Genomic DNA, 15008 nt, shown 5'->3' with positions numbered 1-15008 from the left:
AAAAAAAAAAACATGGGCCTTCCTATTCTTTATAGTTCTAATCTACTATTGTTTTTGAATTTTTATGTTATAAAAATAAAAAAGTTTAAATGTTTTAATAGTTTTAATGTTCAATAAAAAAATGTACCAAAAAAACAACTAGAACTATCAGAACTCAATTTAAAAAAAAAAAAAACAAGCATTTTATTGCCAAATTGTGTTTTTCTCTCTCGAAATCAATCATAACAAAATTATGTGCATGTATGAATATAAAAAAATTTTTGGTCATGTTCCATGGAAATTCTTAGTAATTAAATATTATTTTAACATCAATTTAGGACTTAGGTGAAACAATGATTCCTAATTTTTATCTATTTTCTAAAATTATTAATTAATCATATTTATTTATACTAAATTATGATGACTCATAATTAGTGATGGGCTGTTTTACGTCAAATTTACCTTTGAAAAATTGGGTATTTTTTTTTTTTAAATATGGCTATACTATTTTATCTTAAATCGTGGTTTATATATAACCGTCTAATGTCCGCGAAATGTAGAATATAGAATATAGATGTTCATTATTCAATTAATATTTTTGTTTTTTTAAAAAAATTTATTTTATATTTTCTTTTAGATAATATAACAACAGTAAGCTTATGAAAATTTTATTTTTTTCTAGTTTTAAAAATATTTTTTTTGTTTTTATTAATAATAATATGATATTTTGAAAAAAATATGTAGCCAACTTTCCACTTAAAATGTATTTAATTAAATATGGGTATTTTGGCTTGGATCACCACACTTTTAACATTTGTACGTTGATGAACACAAATTTATTTTTTGCTTGAAGTAATTACCTAAATTACCGGGTATTTATTTTAAATACCGGGTAAATAACTATGGAATTTACCAAAAATATATTTACCCATCACTACTCATGATTAACTTTATTATAATATATTTCAATGAACTTTTCTTAATTATATGCTATCATCTTCTTGTCTAAGTACCTCAAGAACTTTAGGGTATAATTAATGCGGTCATTATAATACTAAAAAGTATACATGAGAGTGGTTGTTGATGGAAATAACATTTTTATGGTTGATACTACTGATCCTTTGGGAGAAAGAAACTGTAGATGTTCATTCAAACTCAGCTTAATTAAATAAGCTGAATTAATAACAATTTTTATACAAGAAATGGCCTTACTGAATGTGGTAAATTGTATTCACATTATATGAAAGTGATGTAGGTTAGACTTCAATAACGATCATATTCTACACATTCCATTAACAAATGAAAAATTAGTAGTTCTTACTTAAAATGATTTATCTTAGTTTGTTCTAAATATTCGAGTTAAAAAAATATTAGAAAAAATAAGTTTTATTTATTTTGTTAAATGCTTAAAATATTAATTAAATTTGTGGAAATTTAAAATGTTATGAATATGACTACTTAGTTCAAAATTATTATTATTAAAACTAAGTAAATAAAATTAAACAGCTTTAATATAACAAGTTTCCTACAGTTTTTATTTATATATGCAACAATAGTCTTTGGCACAATAACAATTATTTAATAATCATAAAATTGATTATCTGAATGTTTTCGATGATGATGTTCTTATTTAGATTTAAAATATTTATATTTGAGTTATTCATTAGCAATTAATACTTCCAGAATGGGTGTAATATTAATAGCCATGATTTGCACACATATCACAACTTATATAAATAAATATATAAATTATTTTACTTAAAATATGATAATTAACAATAATAATATAATGAAAATGTAATTTATATTTTTTCTTTTATGTCCTTCAATGTTTTCTTTAACAAAAACCAGGGTAGCAATAATAAAATGCCACCAATGCAATATGTAATCCTTGGACCAATAGACCAATATACTAAAATACAAATAAATATATAAAATTAAATATAACTTAAATTAAATAATACTTAAAAATTATAAAAACTAACATATTGAAGCAAACACTGGTCCAACAGCTCGAGCTAAAGCACCTAAAGAACGGAATGTACCCATTGCTTTGCCTTTATGAGAGTTAGATCCATAATGTGATGCTAATGTAGTCATGCATGGAACAACAATAGAGGTAGCTGAAAAATAAAATGCATTTTAATAAAAAGTCTAATTAAATTATTTGAAGAAACTAATTAATTCCTTACAAACGGCATAAAGAAATAAACCAAAAATAAAAAGTGGAGGAGATTCAGCCATTCCAACACATATAAATGATGGAGATATGAGTAAAAGTCCCTACAACATTAAATAACATTTATTGAAATAATTAAACACTGATAGTTAAATTAAAATTATAACGTTTACCAAAGTGGCAGTTTTAGCTGTACGTGCTGGAGGTATTCTTCGTACCCAACCACCCTGTAAAATAGCCATGGTAATACCAATACCAAAAAACATCCAACCTTGTTGCATTGAGGTATATCCAAATTTATTATGTGTCAAAAATGTTAATGTAAATTCTAAACCAGAATATAGGAATAAATAAGTAAAATAGACAGTACCCAAAGTGCGTAACTTCTTAACATCTAAAAAATTAAAAAACAAAATATATACATATATTAGTAAATGCAAATAAATTACAGTAATTAAGTTAATAACTATTACCTTCAGATGGAACAACACCATCTAAAAGCTTAAATTTGAATAAATCTATCACATTAATGTATGTAAATGCTTCTGACAATTTTCCAGCAACTGAAGAAGCTCTATTTTTCTAGGAAAATAAAATAAACAAATATTGAAAAAATTATTTCAAATTAATGTACTACAAATAATAATTCATTACTTTTGGAAGTGATTCGTTAAATGTGAAAGTTACAAAAATTATATTAATAATAGTCAAAACAACTGCAAGTAAAGCAGGTTGAACGAACCAGGCCCCTTCTTGACCATGAGACCATTTAGCATACCCTGCTCCTATCATAGGACCAAATACAAATCCCACTGAAAATGCTATTCCAATCATTGCCTAAAAAGTAATAATTAAACAAAAATATAAATATTTATACATGTAATTTTCATAATATTATTTTCATTGTGTTATTTAAAAAATAACATGTGATCAATTTATAATGCATGAACAACATAAAACTACAATTCTATACATTAAAAAAAATAAATATTTGAAAAAGTTATTTAGTATGTACTAATTTTATATTTCTATCATCATGCAGTTTTGTATCACTAGTTTCTTATAAAACTGTAACAGTAATATATATAATTAATAATTAATAATTAATAATTATTAATTATTAATTATACTTTATCAGATTATAATTAAATATTATTAAATTTAAATGGAAAATTATTTTTTTTTTAAATTGCTTATACAGTGAAACCTCTATTAATGGACACCTCTCAATAGTGGACCCTTCCCAATAGTGGACACTTCTAAATTCCCCGTCAAAAATGTATGTGCATAATAGGAGTTATAACGTATTAAATAGTGGACACTCCTAATAGTGGACGTGGACACAATAAACTGGTACCCAAATTAAAAATTTATCTGTCATAAATGGACACAATACATGTACATATCGAAAATGTTTAAGTTGAGGACTATATTTCTATAGATAATAATATCCTTACAGAAGACAATACATTAATAATATCAGATATAGTAAATTGTAATCTAGACAAGTTGAGTGAAAAGAAACCAAACAACCCGAAGAAGAAGAAGAAGAAGAAGAATACGAGTAGATATACAATCCGACGTTTGAAGAAGTTTGTAAAATAATAAATAATTTAAAAACATATTTTAAAAATAAAGAAGATGAAATTGCATTATCAACGGTAGCCAATTTACAAATTCATTATGAAGAGCAGAAAAAAATTACACAAAAAAAATTACAGATTTTTTTAATTGTACATAATCATTAAACATTTTTATAAGCATTTTTATACATACTAATTTTTTAATACATACATACATACATACATACATACATACATACAATATACATAAATAATAAATAATGAATTAATAATCCAATGTATATGTTCATGTACAGTGTATAACCGATTCCCTATAGTGTCTTTATATAGTGGACATTTAGTAATTTCTCGCAAATGTCCACTAAGTAGAGGTTTCCTCAATAGTGGACAACTCTCTATATTGGACATTTTTTAATTCCCCGTGGCTGTCCACTATATAGAGGTTTCACTGTAATATTATGTGATATTTAAACCAGAAATAATTATAGCTTAGATCTTTTGCTTAAGACAAAATTAAAATATATTTGTTTTTATAGATAATATTTAAGTTTTAATAACTGAAAAAATGTATTTACCATTCCTCTTCCACGCTTTTCTGGTACATATACATCTGTAACAATAGCCATTGATAAACTAACATTGCCTTTACTGAGACCACCAATAATACGTGACCAAACAAATAAAGAAAATGTTGTTGCTTTTGACCATATTATGTAAGAAGATAAAATGCCTACCTAAAATATGTATTACTTCAGGTATAAATATGCAGATAAATAATATAATGCCATCGCAAAGAACTTACCAAACATATAATCATGACTGGTTTACGTCCATAAACATCACTTATTCCACCGAGAATAGGTGATGAAGCAAATTGTAAAAATGAAAACAACGAACCCAGTATACCTATATGATTCAATTTTATTATTTAAGTTAAAAATTAAGTTTTTAAATTTAATCGTTTTACTTACCGCCAAATAAAACTCCATTAAACTTATCTGGTACACCAATAGTTTTTTGAAAGACACTTATATGTTGTTCCAGCCATTGATACAATCCACCAGAGTCATTTTGTTTATAATAGTCTAGTAATGATGGGAAAAGTGGTAATATCATGGTAAATGCCAGTAAATCAAATAATAATGATATAAACACCACATATCCGGTAGCATTTTGTGAGCTTTTTGTAGCCATATGGACGTTAGATACAAGTTTTCATACAATTCACATTAAATAGTTAATGGGAATGAATAATTGGATGTAACGAAATAATATTGCAGTATTATGTATGTATATGTTATAGTTGTTTATTGTGTCAAGTTTTTGTTCGAGTAACTCAAAATAAAACTAAAAAAGCTAAAAAAAAATGGACTTTATACCAGACACTTGTTACATAATGATAATTACACCTACACACCAGTGCCACAATCCACAGGTACAAAACGAAATATCTACTTTCACTTTACTACTAGGTACCTATTAATACTAGAAAGTTGTTTATCAGTTTTTAATTATATTTTACGAAAACTGTTTCGTTAATATAAGAAAAAGATAATAGTATTAACACAATGTTTATGAAAAATGCACAAATACATAACACAATTTTCGACTACATTTTCTAAGAATTCTTAACTCAGTAAATTTTAGGTAGCTTAATAACATATTTTTATATTTTATTTAATCAAGATTCTTATTTAAAAGTTTAAATGCGCGTTTTAAGATTGATAAGATAAATTTATTCTTTAATCCATGTTTCCAAACAATTTAGTATTTACTTTTTATGGCTTATCTGCTGTTATCTGATTATAACAATCGATGATTTAAAATTAAAAATTTGAAAAAGAATAATCATAGATGACTAAAGGACTTGAAAGTTGAAACTTCAATAATTGTCAAAAATTACAAAATATAACAATTATTAATTTTCTATAGCTTGTTTGATGACGAAAATAACACATAATTTTAAGCTCTTGTAGTTTGTTAATCACAATACATATTATTCATTGATTAATAATTAATATGTCTATTTTAAGGATGATAAAGTAATAATAATAATATCTGTCTTTTTAATTTATATAAATTAAACAGAAAAACTAATACTGTTACCAACAATTATTCTAGTTAAGTAGAAATAAAAAAATTATATATTCTTAAATTTTATTTATCTTTCAGAACAAAATTTAAGAAATCATGGTATCGTTTTAAAAATTATTTCTTAAATTATGTATATACTCAAAATGTTACCTATGAACATATGTGTGATATATTACTGGAGCCATTGTTTAAAATTGTTGATAAATATACAGCAATTTTTGGAAGAGTAAGTTATAATTAATATATTTATGAAAAGTAACATTTATTTATTTCTAAAATGTTATCTAATTTAAATTATTACTTTTTTTTTAGATTATGGTTATTTTAGTGATTGTATTAACGACATTTGTCGTTGTCATAGCTTACTGGATTGGTGTACCATATTGGTGGAATAATAATAAACTTTTAACAGTATTCTTGTTAATATTTGGAAATTGGTTATTAATAAATGTTATATTTCATTATTACATGGGAGTCACTACACCACCTGGATTTCCTACTTCAGTATATAATTTTCTTTTGTTTAATAACCGGCTAATAAACAAGAATAAATTAATTGTTTGTGCATTTTCAGAACTGTTTAATATATAATGATGTAGCTATCTGTAAGAAGTGTGATTCTCCAAAGCCACCCCGTACACACCATTGTTCAATTTGCAACACATGCATCCTCAAAATGGATCATCATTGTCGTATCCTTATATAATATTAAATATACCCATGATATATTACAAATTATTCTTACTATAATTAACTGAATTTATAAAATATAATCTAGTGTCCATTAAGTAGTACATATTGATTAAATTGGTTAAATATATTTTAAAAGTATAATTTATTTGTATGTAAATGTCTATAATGTTTACATCCCCATAGTGATTTAATTTTTTCCAATAGTAGGATTAGCGTAAATTCCATTATCTCAAATCTTCAACTATATTAGAAAATATATTTTCAGCACCTTTTTGTTTTTATTATAAATTTATACATACCAAATATTTACATAATAGATATTTTAAATATTATCAAAATATTTTTCTTAAGTATATTTTAAAGCTTGGATAAACAATTGCGTTGGATTTTATAACCATCGTTACTTTTTTCTCTACATGGTCTACATGACATTAGGTTCATTATTTTTGATAACATTTGGAGCTGACATAGTTTTCACAGAAGTTTTCTATAAAGAAGAGGATCCAGTAGGGCATCCAGTTAAAGTCAATACTTCTTTACCGAAAGTAAGTTGAACTTAAATATTAAGACTATGTATAGATTAAAAATATTATTTAATTTTCAGGCAGATTGGGTTTTATCATTTCAAGATGAATATGAAAACCACAATTTTGATATTGATCATGTTGCAGAATGGAGATTTTGGTGTATTATGGTCATAACTTTTATAACATGTGGTAATTTTTAATCAACTTTAGTTACTATTTATATTTTATACAACAAATTATTTCAGGAGTATTTATCGCGTTAGCTATTTTAACTACGTGGCATGGTCTATTAATAAGTTATGGCGAAACAAGCATTGAAGGGCATATAAATAAATTTGAAACAGAAAGATTGTCAGCTATAAACTTTGAATATGTTAACGTGTATGATTATGGTATGAAAATGAATTGGATTATCTTCCTTGGACTTCATAGTGGAAGGTAAATTTCATAAGTAATAACTTTTTTAATTTCAATTAAAAAAACATATAAATAAAATTATATTATGTAAATGCTGAAGGTTAAATAACCCTCATGTGTTAAAAGTTTTTAAATGTATGTCATATACAATAGACAAATAGTATACTTGTATTCAGCAGAACCAATTTTGTATTGTTAACTTTAATAGTAAAATTAACTGACTTATTATAAAACTTGAAAGTAAGAAAATTATCTGTATTTGAACATTGATTTTGTAAGATATTTTAATTTATATGTGAGTTACGAGTTATGGGCGTGTAAAATATTACAGTTCAAAAAAATATATCTTGCTTAAAAATTAAAATATTGTAAAAAAGTATGTGTCAACACGGAAAATAAAGTACCTTCAAATTAGATAATTAACTACAAGCATGTTCTGTGCTGCAAGGCTAAGTTTTAAGATGTCCTTATCAATTACCTTTGTATTTTAAACATGTAATAAAAAAAAATTTGTTCATAAAAATTACAAATTAAAATAAACAATTTAATTACTTTTTTTAGAAATTGGAGACATATTGTATTTCCTTCAACTCATAAACCTATAGGAAACGGATTTATATGGCCAACCAAAAATGATATATTTGAAGTGTTTTATTATTATAAAAAGTAAATATGTAATGTAAGTGTTCAATATATTTATGAAAATAATTTATTTATGATAATGTAATGTTCTAATTGTTAATACATAATGACTAACTTATAAAAAAGCATTGACATGATTCTAAGAGTGGGTTGTATTTTAAATTGCAAGCAATAAAAAACTAGGTGCACATTTAATTACAATTTTAAAAAGAGTTTAGTCTAATAAAGTTGTTTTAATATTTTTTCAATACCAAATGATTATAAAAAAAAAGTATTAAGTTTTTATTAATAAATATAGTGATATACATTTATTATGTCTTAATATTAAGCTTATTTAATGTTTGTAATAATATATAGTTTTTAGAACAACCTAATTAATAATATGAAACAAAATGAAAGAAAAATACATTAAATATTTCTATACTCTTCAAACATCGCAATTGGAGGACAATATATATTTTAGACTTGTAGCGAGATGGTGAATGTATTTTACAATGATATGTTGTTTTTTTTTTTATCTACTTAAGCATTTTTTCTGGTAGGAAAGTGAATCTAGTTGGTACTTTGCGGATCAAAAGCAGATCAAAATTAGAAAAGTCCCAGTAGTTTTCATAAGCGTAGGGAAAAACAAATTAAGGAAAATAGAGAAGTTTTATGCAATCAGTTTGGTATGATTCAAAAACGAATAACTGTAGAATTTTCACGAATGTTTTATCACTGTGATATAATGCTGCTTACAATGTAAGACAAAATCTAAAGGTTTGCTCCCAAACATGAGACAAGGCTAGATTACCATGTCAATCAATTGACAATCTAATTATTAGATAACTCCAAGGACATCGGACGTCTTAAGCATCTGAAACCATACAACTTAGTCTAAGATTTTAAATTAAGGCAGGAGCCTGTGATGGAAGTGACTTCATCAATGTGTAAAATATATATAATTTATACCTAGTATGTAACATAATATATACAATAATATTGTTAAACATATTTATAAAGACATTAGTTATTAAAATTTTTTTATGCAATCAAGATTTTTAAATTTTCAAAATAGCTCTTTTCTAGATCTTTTTTTAAACAGTTTTAAAAATATATATTAAAATTGAATGAAAATCGACCAAGTTCAAAGAAATTAAGTTGTTGAATAATAGTTATGTTAACAAGACACGAATCACATATTTAATAATTTAATCTGTCACGCGGATTTTTTTATAACAATCTACTTTATATTTATTTTTTTCTACATTGAAAAAATGATTTATACGTTCTCAGTACATGGTTACATCTACATGGTATAAAGTAAAATTTGCGTTATAATGTTGCAATTAGTACATTTTTGTTAAGTTCCACTAATACTTAGATACTTACAGACTGTCATGATGAAATCCTCGTTTCATTTGAGACTAATTAAATCGAGTTATTCGTGTTTTGTTATTTAACTACCTATTAACTACCAAAGTAAACAACTTAATTTGATTTAATTTGGTTTATTTTCACTTTCGCTCTAAATACATTTTTTTCAAAAGTGTTTTAAAAAATAACATCAAGAAAATGTCCATCTTGAAATTTTAAAAAACTTAATTGCATACATTTTTTATGAAATTTTGAAAAACTGAACTTATGTCATTCAATTAGAATTTCAATACTTATTACTGTAAAAAAACTGCATTTAAATATATTGATTTTTCATGGTGATACTAACTAAGAGGATGGCATTTTTGGGACATACCTTCTGTATTATTATATTTTATATACACAATGACATTTTCAAATTCAATTTTTTCTGCAAAATTGAATTCAATCTACTGTATTACTAATGTTTAATAGAAAAAAAATTACTTTGATAACAGTAATATCATAAAATATACTTAGTAATGTAGGCTGAAAAACCATCTTAGGTCAGAATAATTTTTTGTGTACAATTATTTGATTTAAATTGAACACATTACAGTGACCCACACGACACATTATATACAGTGAAGCGGTGCCCACTTGCCCACCTTTTTTTATTTATTCTTCAAGAAGATAATGGGCCCCACTGAATATGTTTTGAATATTAATATTAACATACATGAATAACATTAAAAATATGAAATTGAATAATATAGTTTTAATTATTTACAAAAATCTTAAATACAAATTATTATACGAATATGATATCATAATGCATAAGTTATCTTATTTTTAGGGCCAAACAATTTGTTCTATCCAAGGTAAAAATGCTGAAACTTTAGTGTATACACCTGGTGAATTTTCTGTTGCACACAATTTTCCAAATGATGTTATCCCAATTAAATTGAAAACACATGCATTTTTCTCTGATTTTACTACGAGTGGTCCGCCAGAATCACCCTAAATAGTAAGTAATAGTTCAATTAAAAATATTTATTCATTCAATTTAAATTCTATTGGCTTATGATATTTTAATATTATATAATTTCACTTACCAAACAAGTATCATGTCCTCCTGCCAAATCTCCTGCACACAACATAGAATCTATAATACCTCTATTTAGGGTTCTTGTTTTGCTCTCTCCTTCATATAATTTACCACACTGCTGATTATTTATTAAATTTAAATCTACTTTTAATAAATGATCACTTGAGCGTTCGCCTAAATCAAATAAATTAATATTTAACATAATATTATGTTAAATTAATATTTAACATAATATTATGTTTTAAAGAAAAAACTGAAAATAGTAAATACACAATAAGTATTGAATGCCTTAAATTACCATATTCGATGCTTCCCCATCCAGTGGCAGTAACTTTTTGAGAATAATCGATGTTATCATTATTGTAAAGACAAGCTGGGCGAATGTGGTTATTTAACTTAACTTCATTATCTAAACGTAATAATGCAATGTCATTATACTTAGATGTTTTAATATAATCAGGATGCACAATGGTTTCGTCCACCAAAAATTCTACTGGGTGAGCTCCATCATTATTAGTCTGTAAATTCAAATCTCCCAATCTCACTCGTTCTGGAAACCCTCTGCCAAACATTATTCATTATTAAATGTATATTATATTTTGGCATAATATGTATAGACACATATTGTAGAAAAAGTGTATGATTCTACAAAAAATTCAATATTGATAATGATTTGTATCATATTTTTAATTGCCAGTTGATAGGTTTTAACATCAAATAAGTTATCAACTTACAATGTGCTATGCGTACAATGAGCGGCTGTCAATACAAATTGTTCACTAATTAATGTACCACCACAATTCCATGAAGTTCCAGAGCCTGCGCGGTATCCTACTGCCACCTACGAATTATGTCATTGTAAATTTATGTTAAAATTGTATTATTTCAGCCACATTATACCATATGTGGGAATTCTCCTAAATCGGCTTTAGTTCCACCAACAATTAACCCAACACTTTTTGAACCACATTTTTCTATTGAAACTGGCTTTGATGCTGTGCCAATTGACAGAGGTAATACAGAAACAGTTGTTCTCAGTGTTTTTGAATATTCTTCGCATTCTGTAATAAAAATTATTATTTAATGGTTATTATTATGTTTGCTAGCCTAAATGCAATTTTACTTTTTTCACTGATACGTTTATTATCTTCATTTGGGCTATTTTCATATTCATAATATTTTTTGGTTGTGGTTGTAAATTTTGTGTCAGTTAAATCATCAGGAAACAATATACTGCTACTAGTTTTATGATTAGTATTTTGACTTGGCCTCTTATTTTCTTCATAACCACTATGATTAATTTGACTGTTTGGAAGCGATGAATTATTTTCATTATTCCCTGAGCTATAAATATGCTGTGGTTTTTTAGTGGTTGTATAATAATTAGGATTGTTATTTTGATTTGATTCATTTGTTTCTTGGTGTGGTTGATTATCATATTGATTATAATTCGGTCTTTGGGGTACAGAACTTTGGTATTTATTGTTATTTTGAATTTGTGGATATGTTTCATAGTATGGTTGATTGAAATTATTATTTTGATTCTGACTTACAGGTCTCTGTGTTTCATAATTAGGATAATTGTAATAATTTTGAGGTATATTAGTAGTTTGGTCTCTGACATACATAATATTTTCATTGTTTGAATTTGGTTTATTATTACTGCTATAAAACCCGTATTCATTTGTAGGACTATTTTTATTAGGTTTAATAACTACACCTTGTTCATAGTTTTGATAAGGTCTATCTTCAACAAACTCCATAGTATTTGAACTTTGATGTAAAACATTACCTACAAAATTGGGAGTGTTTTGTTTTTGATAATTAAAAAAATTTATACTAGCGGTTGGATTTGGTTGTAATACAGGTGCATGAAAGAAGTCGGGATTAAAACCTAACGGAGGTTGTATTGATCGATCCTCTTTTTGATTGTTACTTGAAACAAAATGTTTGTTTCTTAAAACATTTTTAGCACAGCAAATAATAGTCTGTTTAGAATTACATATAGCTCCTAAATCAGTATCTCTTTGACATTTGCTTCTATATTGACAAAATCCAACAATACCATTTTTGTTTGTACATTCATCACCAATTTCTGTAAATAATAAATTATACAAATCACTGTATTAGTATATTGCATATATACATACCAACATAATACATTTGCATTTAAAACTTGAAAAGAACAAAACATAGAAATAAATTCTTTATCATAATATGTAATTAATTATTACGTTAATTAATTGTTTGTCATTTCTATAAAAATTAAAAAAAATTAGTTTTACAAATATAAAAAAATGAATTTTATGTGAACATTCAGATATTTACATGCTGTTCCGCATATTGAACTTTTTATTTAAATTATACATTATTTAGATAGGTAACAGTTATCATGTATAGTTAAACGTATTAATTGTAGACTATACTAATTACTAACACAGAATATGTTAAATTTGTTTTAACCCCTGATGTTGTAAATAAGTACCTATAAGAGAATTATTATAAAAATAGCACCCACCACAAAAAAACTCCAGATCCTCTACTGTTTCGATCAGTCTAATAACGTCTATTTACATCCTAGAATCACAATGCCTCCACAATCCACATAGGTTATATAAGTAGACTTCATATGGACGTATTATTGGGTAATAACTACTAACTAGTAACCTCCATGGCAGTGGCACCGAAGTGTTGAATGTATTCTATGACATTGTACATCAAGGGGCCCCCTGTTGAATCATTTATTTTTACGTTTTAATGTAAACTCTGGATTTACAGTGGAATCCCCTGTAGTACCATACATCCCTACGGCGTGCATCTAAAGAATCTACTATGACATATGTTAGATAAATTAGGACATTAGGCAATTTCCTCATGGTACTCTCTTGCAGTTGTGAAGGCCATAAATACTAAATAGTAATAAATAATAATACTAATGCAGGTAACGTATACCTATAGGTACAATTTTATTACATGGCACGACCCCATGACGGTCTAATCATGATTCCATAATATGATTTCAGAATTGTCAACTGTGCTATTATATCTTAGCACGTGGTTTGTACAAAATAATTAATACCTATTCCTGAAATTACTTTACTGTAGATGTTTATATAAATTAACGCCATTTGAATTTTTAAAAACAGTAGTATTTAAGAAATATTACAACATTTACAAATTTAACAATATAATAAAGTCAAACTGTACCTACCTATAGGAACATTACAATACAAATGGTTATTGGTTGATATTGGGTAAGGATATTATTATGATGAGAGAAATTTTTTGCAAAATTGAATCGATAGGACTTCTGAAGTCTAACCTAATATATATAGGCTATAAGACAAAAACACGAATGCGAATTCACTCTAACAAGTGTGGTGCATCAATGTGAGAATGTGACCTTCAATTATTAATCTCCGAGTAAAATTAACACAAAATCACATGCGACATTTGGATAATGGTTTGAGACTATTATTTATTATGAGCTACCTATTTATGGTAAAAATTAAACCCAAACTTAACGTATGCAGTATACGTAATTTTATAAATGCGTATTATAGTCGTTTTTATGAAAACCATTATAATTGTATACCTATTAAACGAAATTAGCATATAAATGGACTTGTTGTTCTATAAACTCGAATAATTATAACCACTGGAATGCAGTTAATGGCATATACTATTAAAATGTATGTACCTATAGGTAATAGGTATATCCGTATAATATATAGACATCAACACTATTATGTTGTTATATATTGTGACATAGCTGCTTGAATTAACGTATCTAAAAACTAACAGTTAATAATAAAGACAATTGAATATCGAAATACGGTCCGCAACCTCCCTAGATCACGATGTATGATTAATAGATTTTTCACAAAACTTTAGTTTTTTAGTTGTTCCTAAAAATTGCAGTGTTTTATATTTAAGCTTTTATCAGTTATTGTGATACTAAAAAGTAAAATGATGTTCTGAAAAATCTCTTGGAGGTATTACTTGTTTATTTTCGTGTATTTTAAATTCATATTTTACTTTGTACAAGTGACTTTAGAATTTTTTCAGTACTTTTGGGGGGCACCTACAATGTAACTACCAGCTTTTAATTAAGGATCTGCAGCAGATTTTGTTAAAAGTCAAAAATAATGTAGATTTGACCAATCTAAACATTAATTTTGTTTGTTATAATGTTTTTCAGTATATTTAAATTCCATATCATAAAATAAACCTTAAGAAGGCTGGAGGGGCACCTGTCAATGAAAAAAAGTGATTTTTAGACCAATAAGCTTGACAAAACTGAAAGAATTTGGTTTGACAGATTTTAATTTTAAAAACGGATTATTATTGAACAACAAGTTTACTAGGGAACGATCGAGGCGATTTTGAATATTCCAATTATTGTTACTGTCATAATGAATAATATAAATACAAAAATATCAAGTTTTTTC

At 25.9% G+C, this 15008-nt stretch overlaps 3 protein-coding genes across 4 annotated transcripts in view; 1 reads left to right on the top strand and 2 right to left on the bottom strand.

Annotated features, from left to right (window-relative positions):
- Positions 1 to 1758: 1758 nt before the first annotated feature.
- On the bottom strand, positions 1759 to 5377 carry LOC100167566 (major facilitator superfamily domain-containing protein 10). Its single transcript, XM_001950231.5, has 9 exons — positions 4713 to 5377; positions 4544 to 4647; positions 4317 to 4475; positions 2813 to 2995; positions 2632 to 2740; positions 2332 to 2552; positions 2172 to 2262; positions 1965 to 2102; positions 1759 to 1891 (listed from the first exon to the last, which is right to left on the bottom strand). Exons 1-9 carry the CDS (start codon positions 4933 to 4935, stop codon positions 1782 to 1784), a joined length of 1338 nt encoding a protein of 445 aa, XP_001950266.1. The 5' UTR covers positions 4936 to 5377; the 3' UTR covers positions 1759 to 1781.
- Positions 5378 to 5633: 256 nt separating this feature from the next.
- On the top strand, positions 5634 to 8239 carry LOC100576022 (palmitoyltransferase ZDHHC16). The gene is made up of 8 exons (XM_008183158.3): positions 5634 to 5783; positions 5914 to 6061; positions 6148 to 6339; positions 6410 to 6527; positions 6892 to 7073; positions 7133 to 7244; positions 7301 to 7493; positions 8034 to 8239. The coding sequence occupies exons 1-8, from the start codon at positions 5761 to 5763 to the stop codon at positions 8140 to 8142; spliced, it is 1077 nt and encodes a 358-aa protein (XP_008181380.2). The 5' UTR covers positions 5634 to 5760; the 3' UTR covers positions 8143 to 8239.
- A 1966-nt stretch (positions 8240 to 10205) lies between these two features.
- Positions 10206 to 15008, bottom strand: part of LOC100160715 (serine protease Hayan) — an 11014-nt gene continuing 6211 nt past the window's right edge. For both annotated transcript variants that reach the window (XM_001950162.5, XM_029486847.1), the window contains exons 2-7: positions 11681 to 12652; positions 11458 to 11618; positions 11292 to 11398; positions 10856 to 11118; positions 10565 to 10731; positions 10206 to 10469 (exon numbers count right to left, since the gene is read on the bottom strand). In XM_001950162.5, coding sequence (XP_001950197.2) covers positions 10302 to 10469; positions 10565 to 10731; positions 10856 to 11118; positions 11292 to 11398; positions 11458 to 11618; positions 11681 to 12652 — 1838 coding nt within the window. In that variant the 3' untranslated portion in view covers positions 10206 to 10301. The remainder of the gene's footprint in view (positions 10470 to 10564; positions 10732 to 10855; positions 11119 to 11291; positions 11399 to 11457; positions 11619 to 11680; positions 12653 to 15008) is intronic.

This window comes from Acyrthosiphon pisum, chromosome A1 (genome assembly GCF_005508785.2).
Source record: "Acyrthosiphon pisum isolate AL4f chromosome A1, pea_aphid_22Mar2018_4r6ur, whole genome shotgun sequence".
NCBI classification, from domain to species: domain Eukaryota; kingdom Metazoa; phylum Arthropoda; class Insecta; order Hemiptera; family Aphididae; genus Acyrthosiphon; species Acyrthosiphon pisum.
The sequence above is the reverse complement of the archived record's forward strand: the minus strand, read 5'-3'. Positions and strand labels throughout refer to the sequence as shown.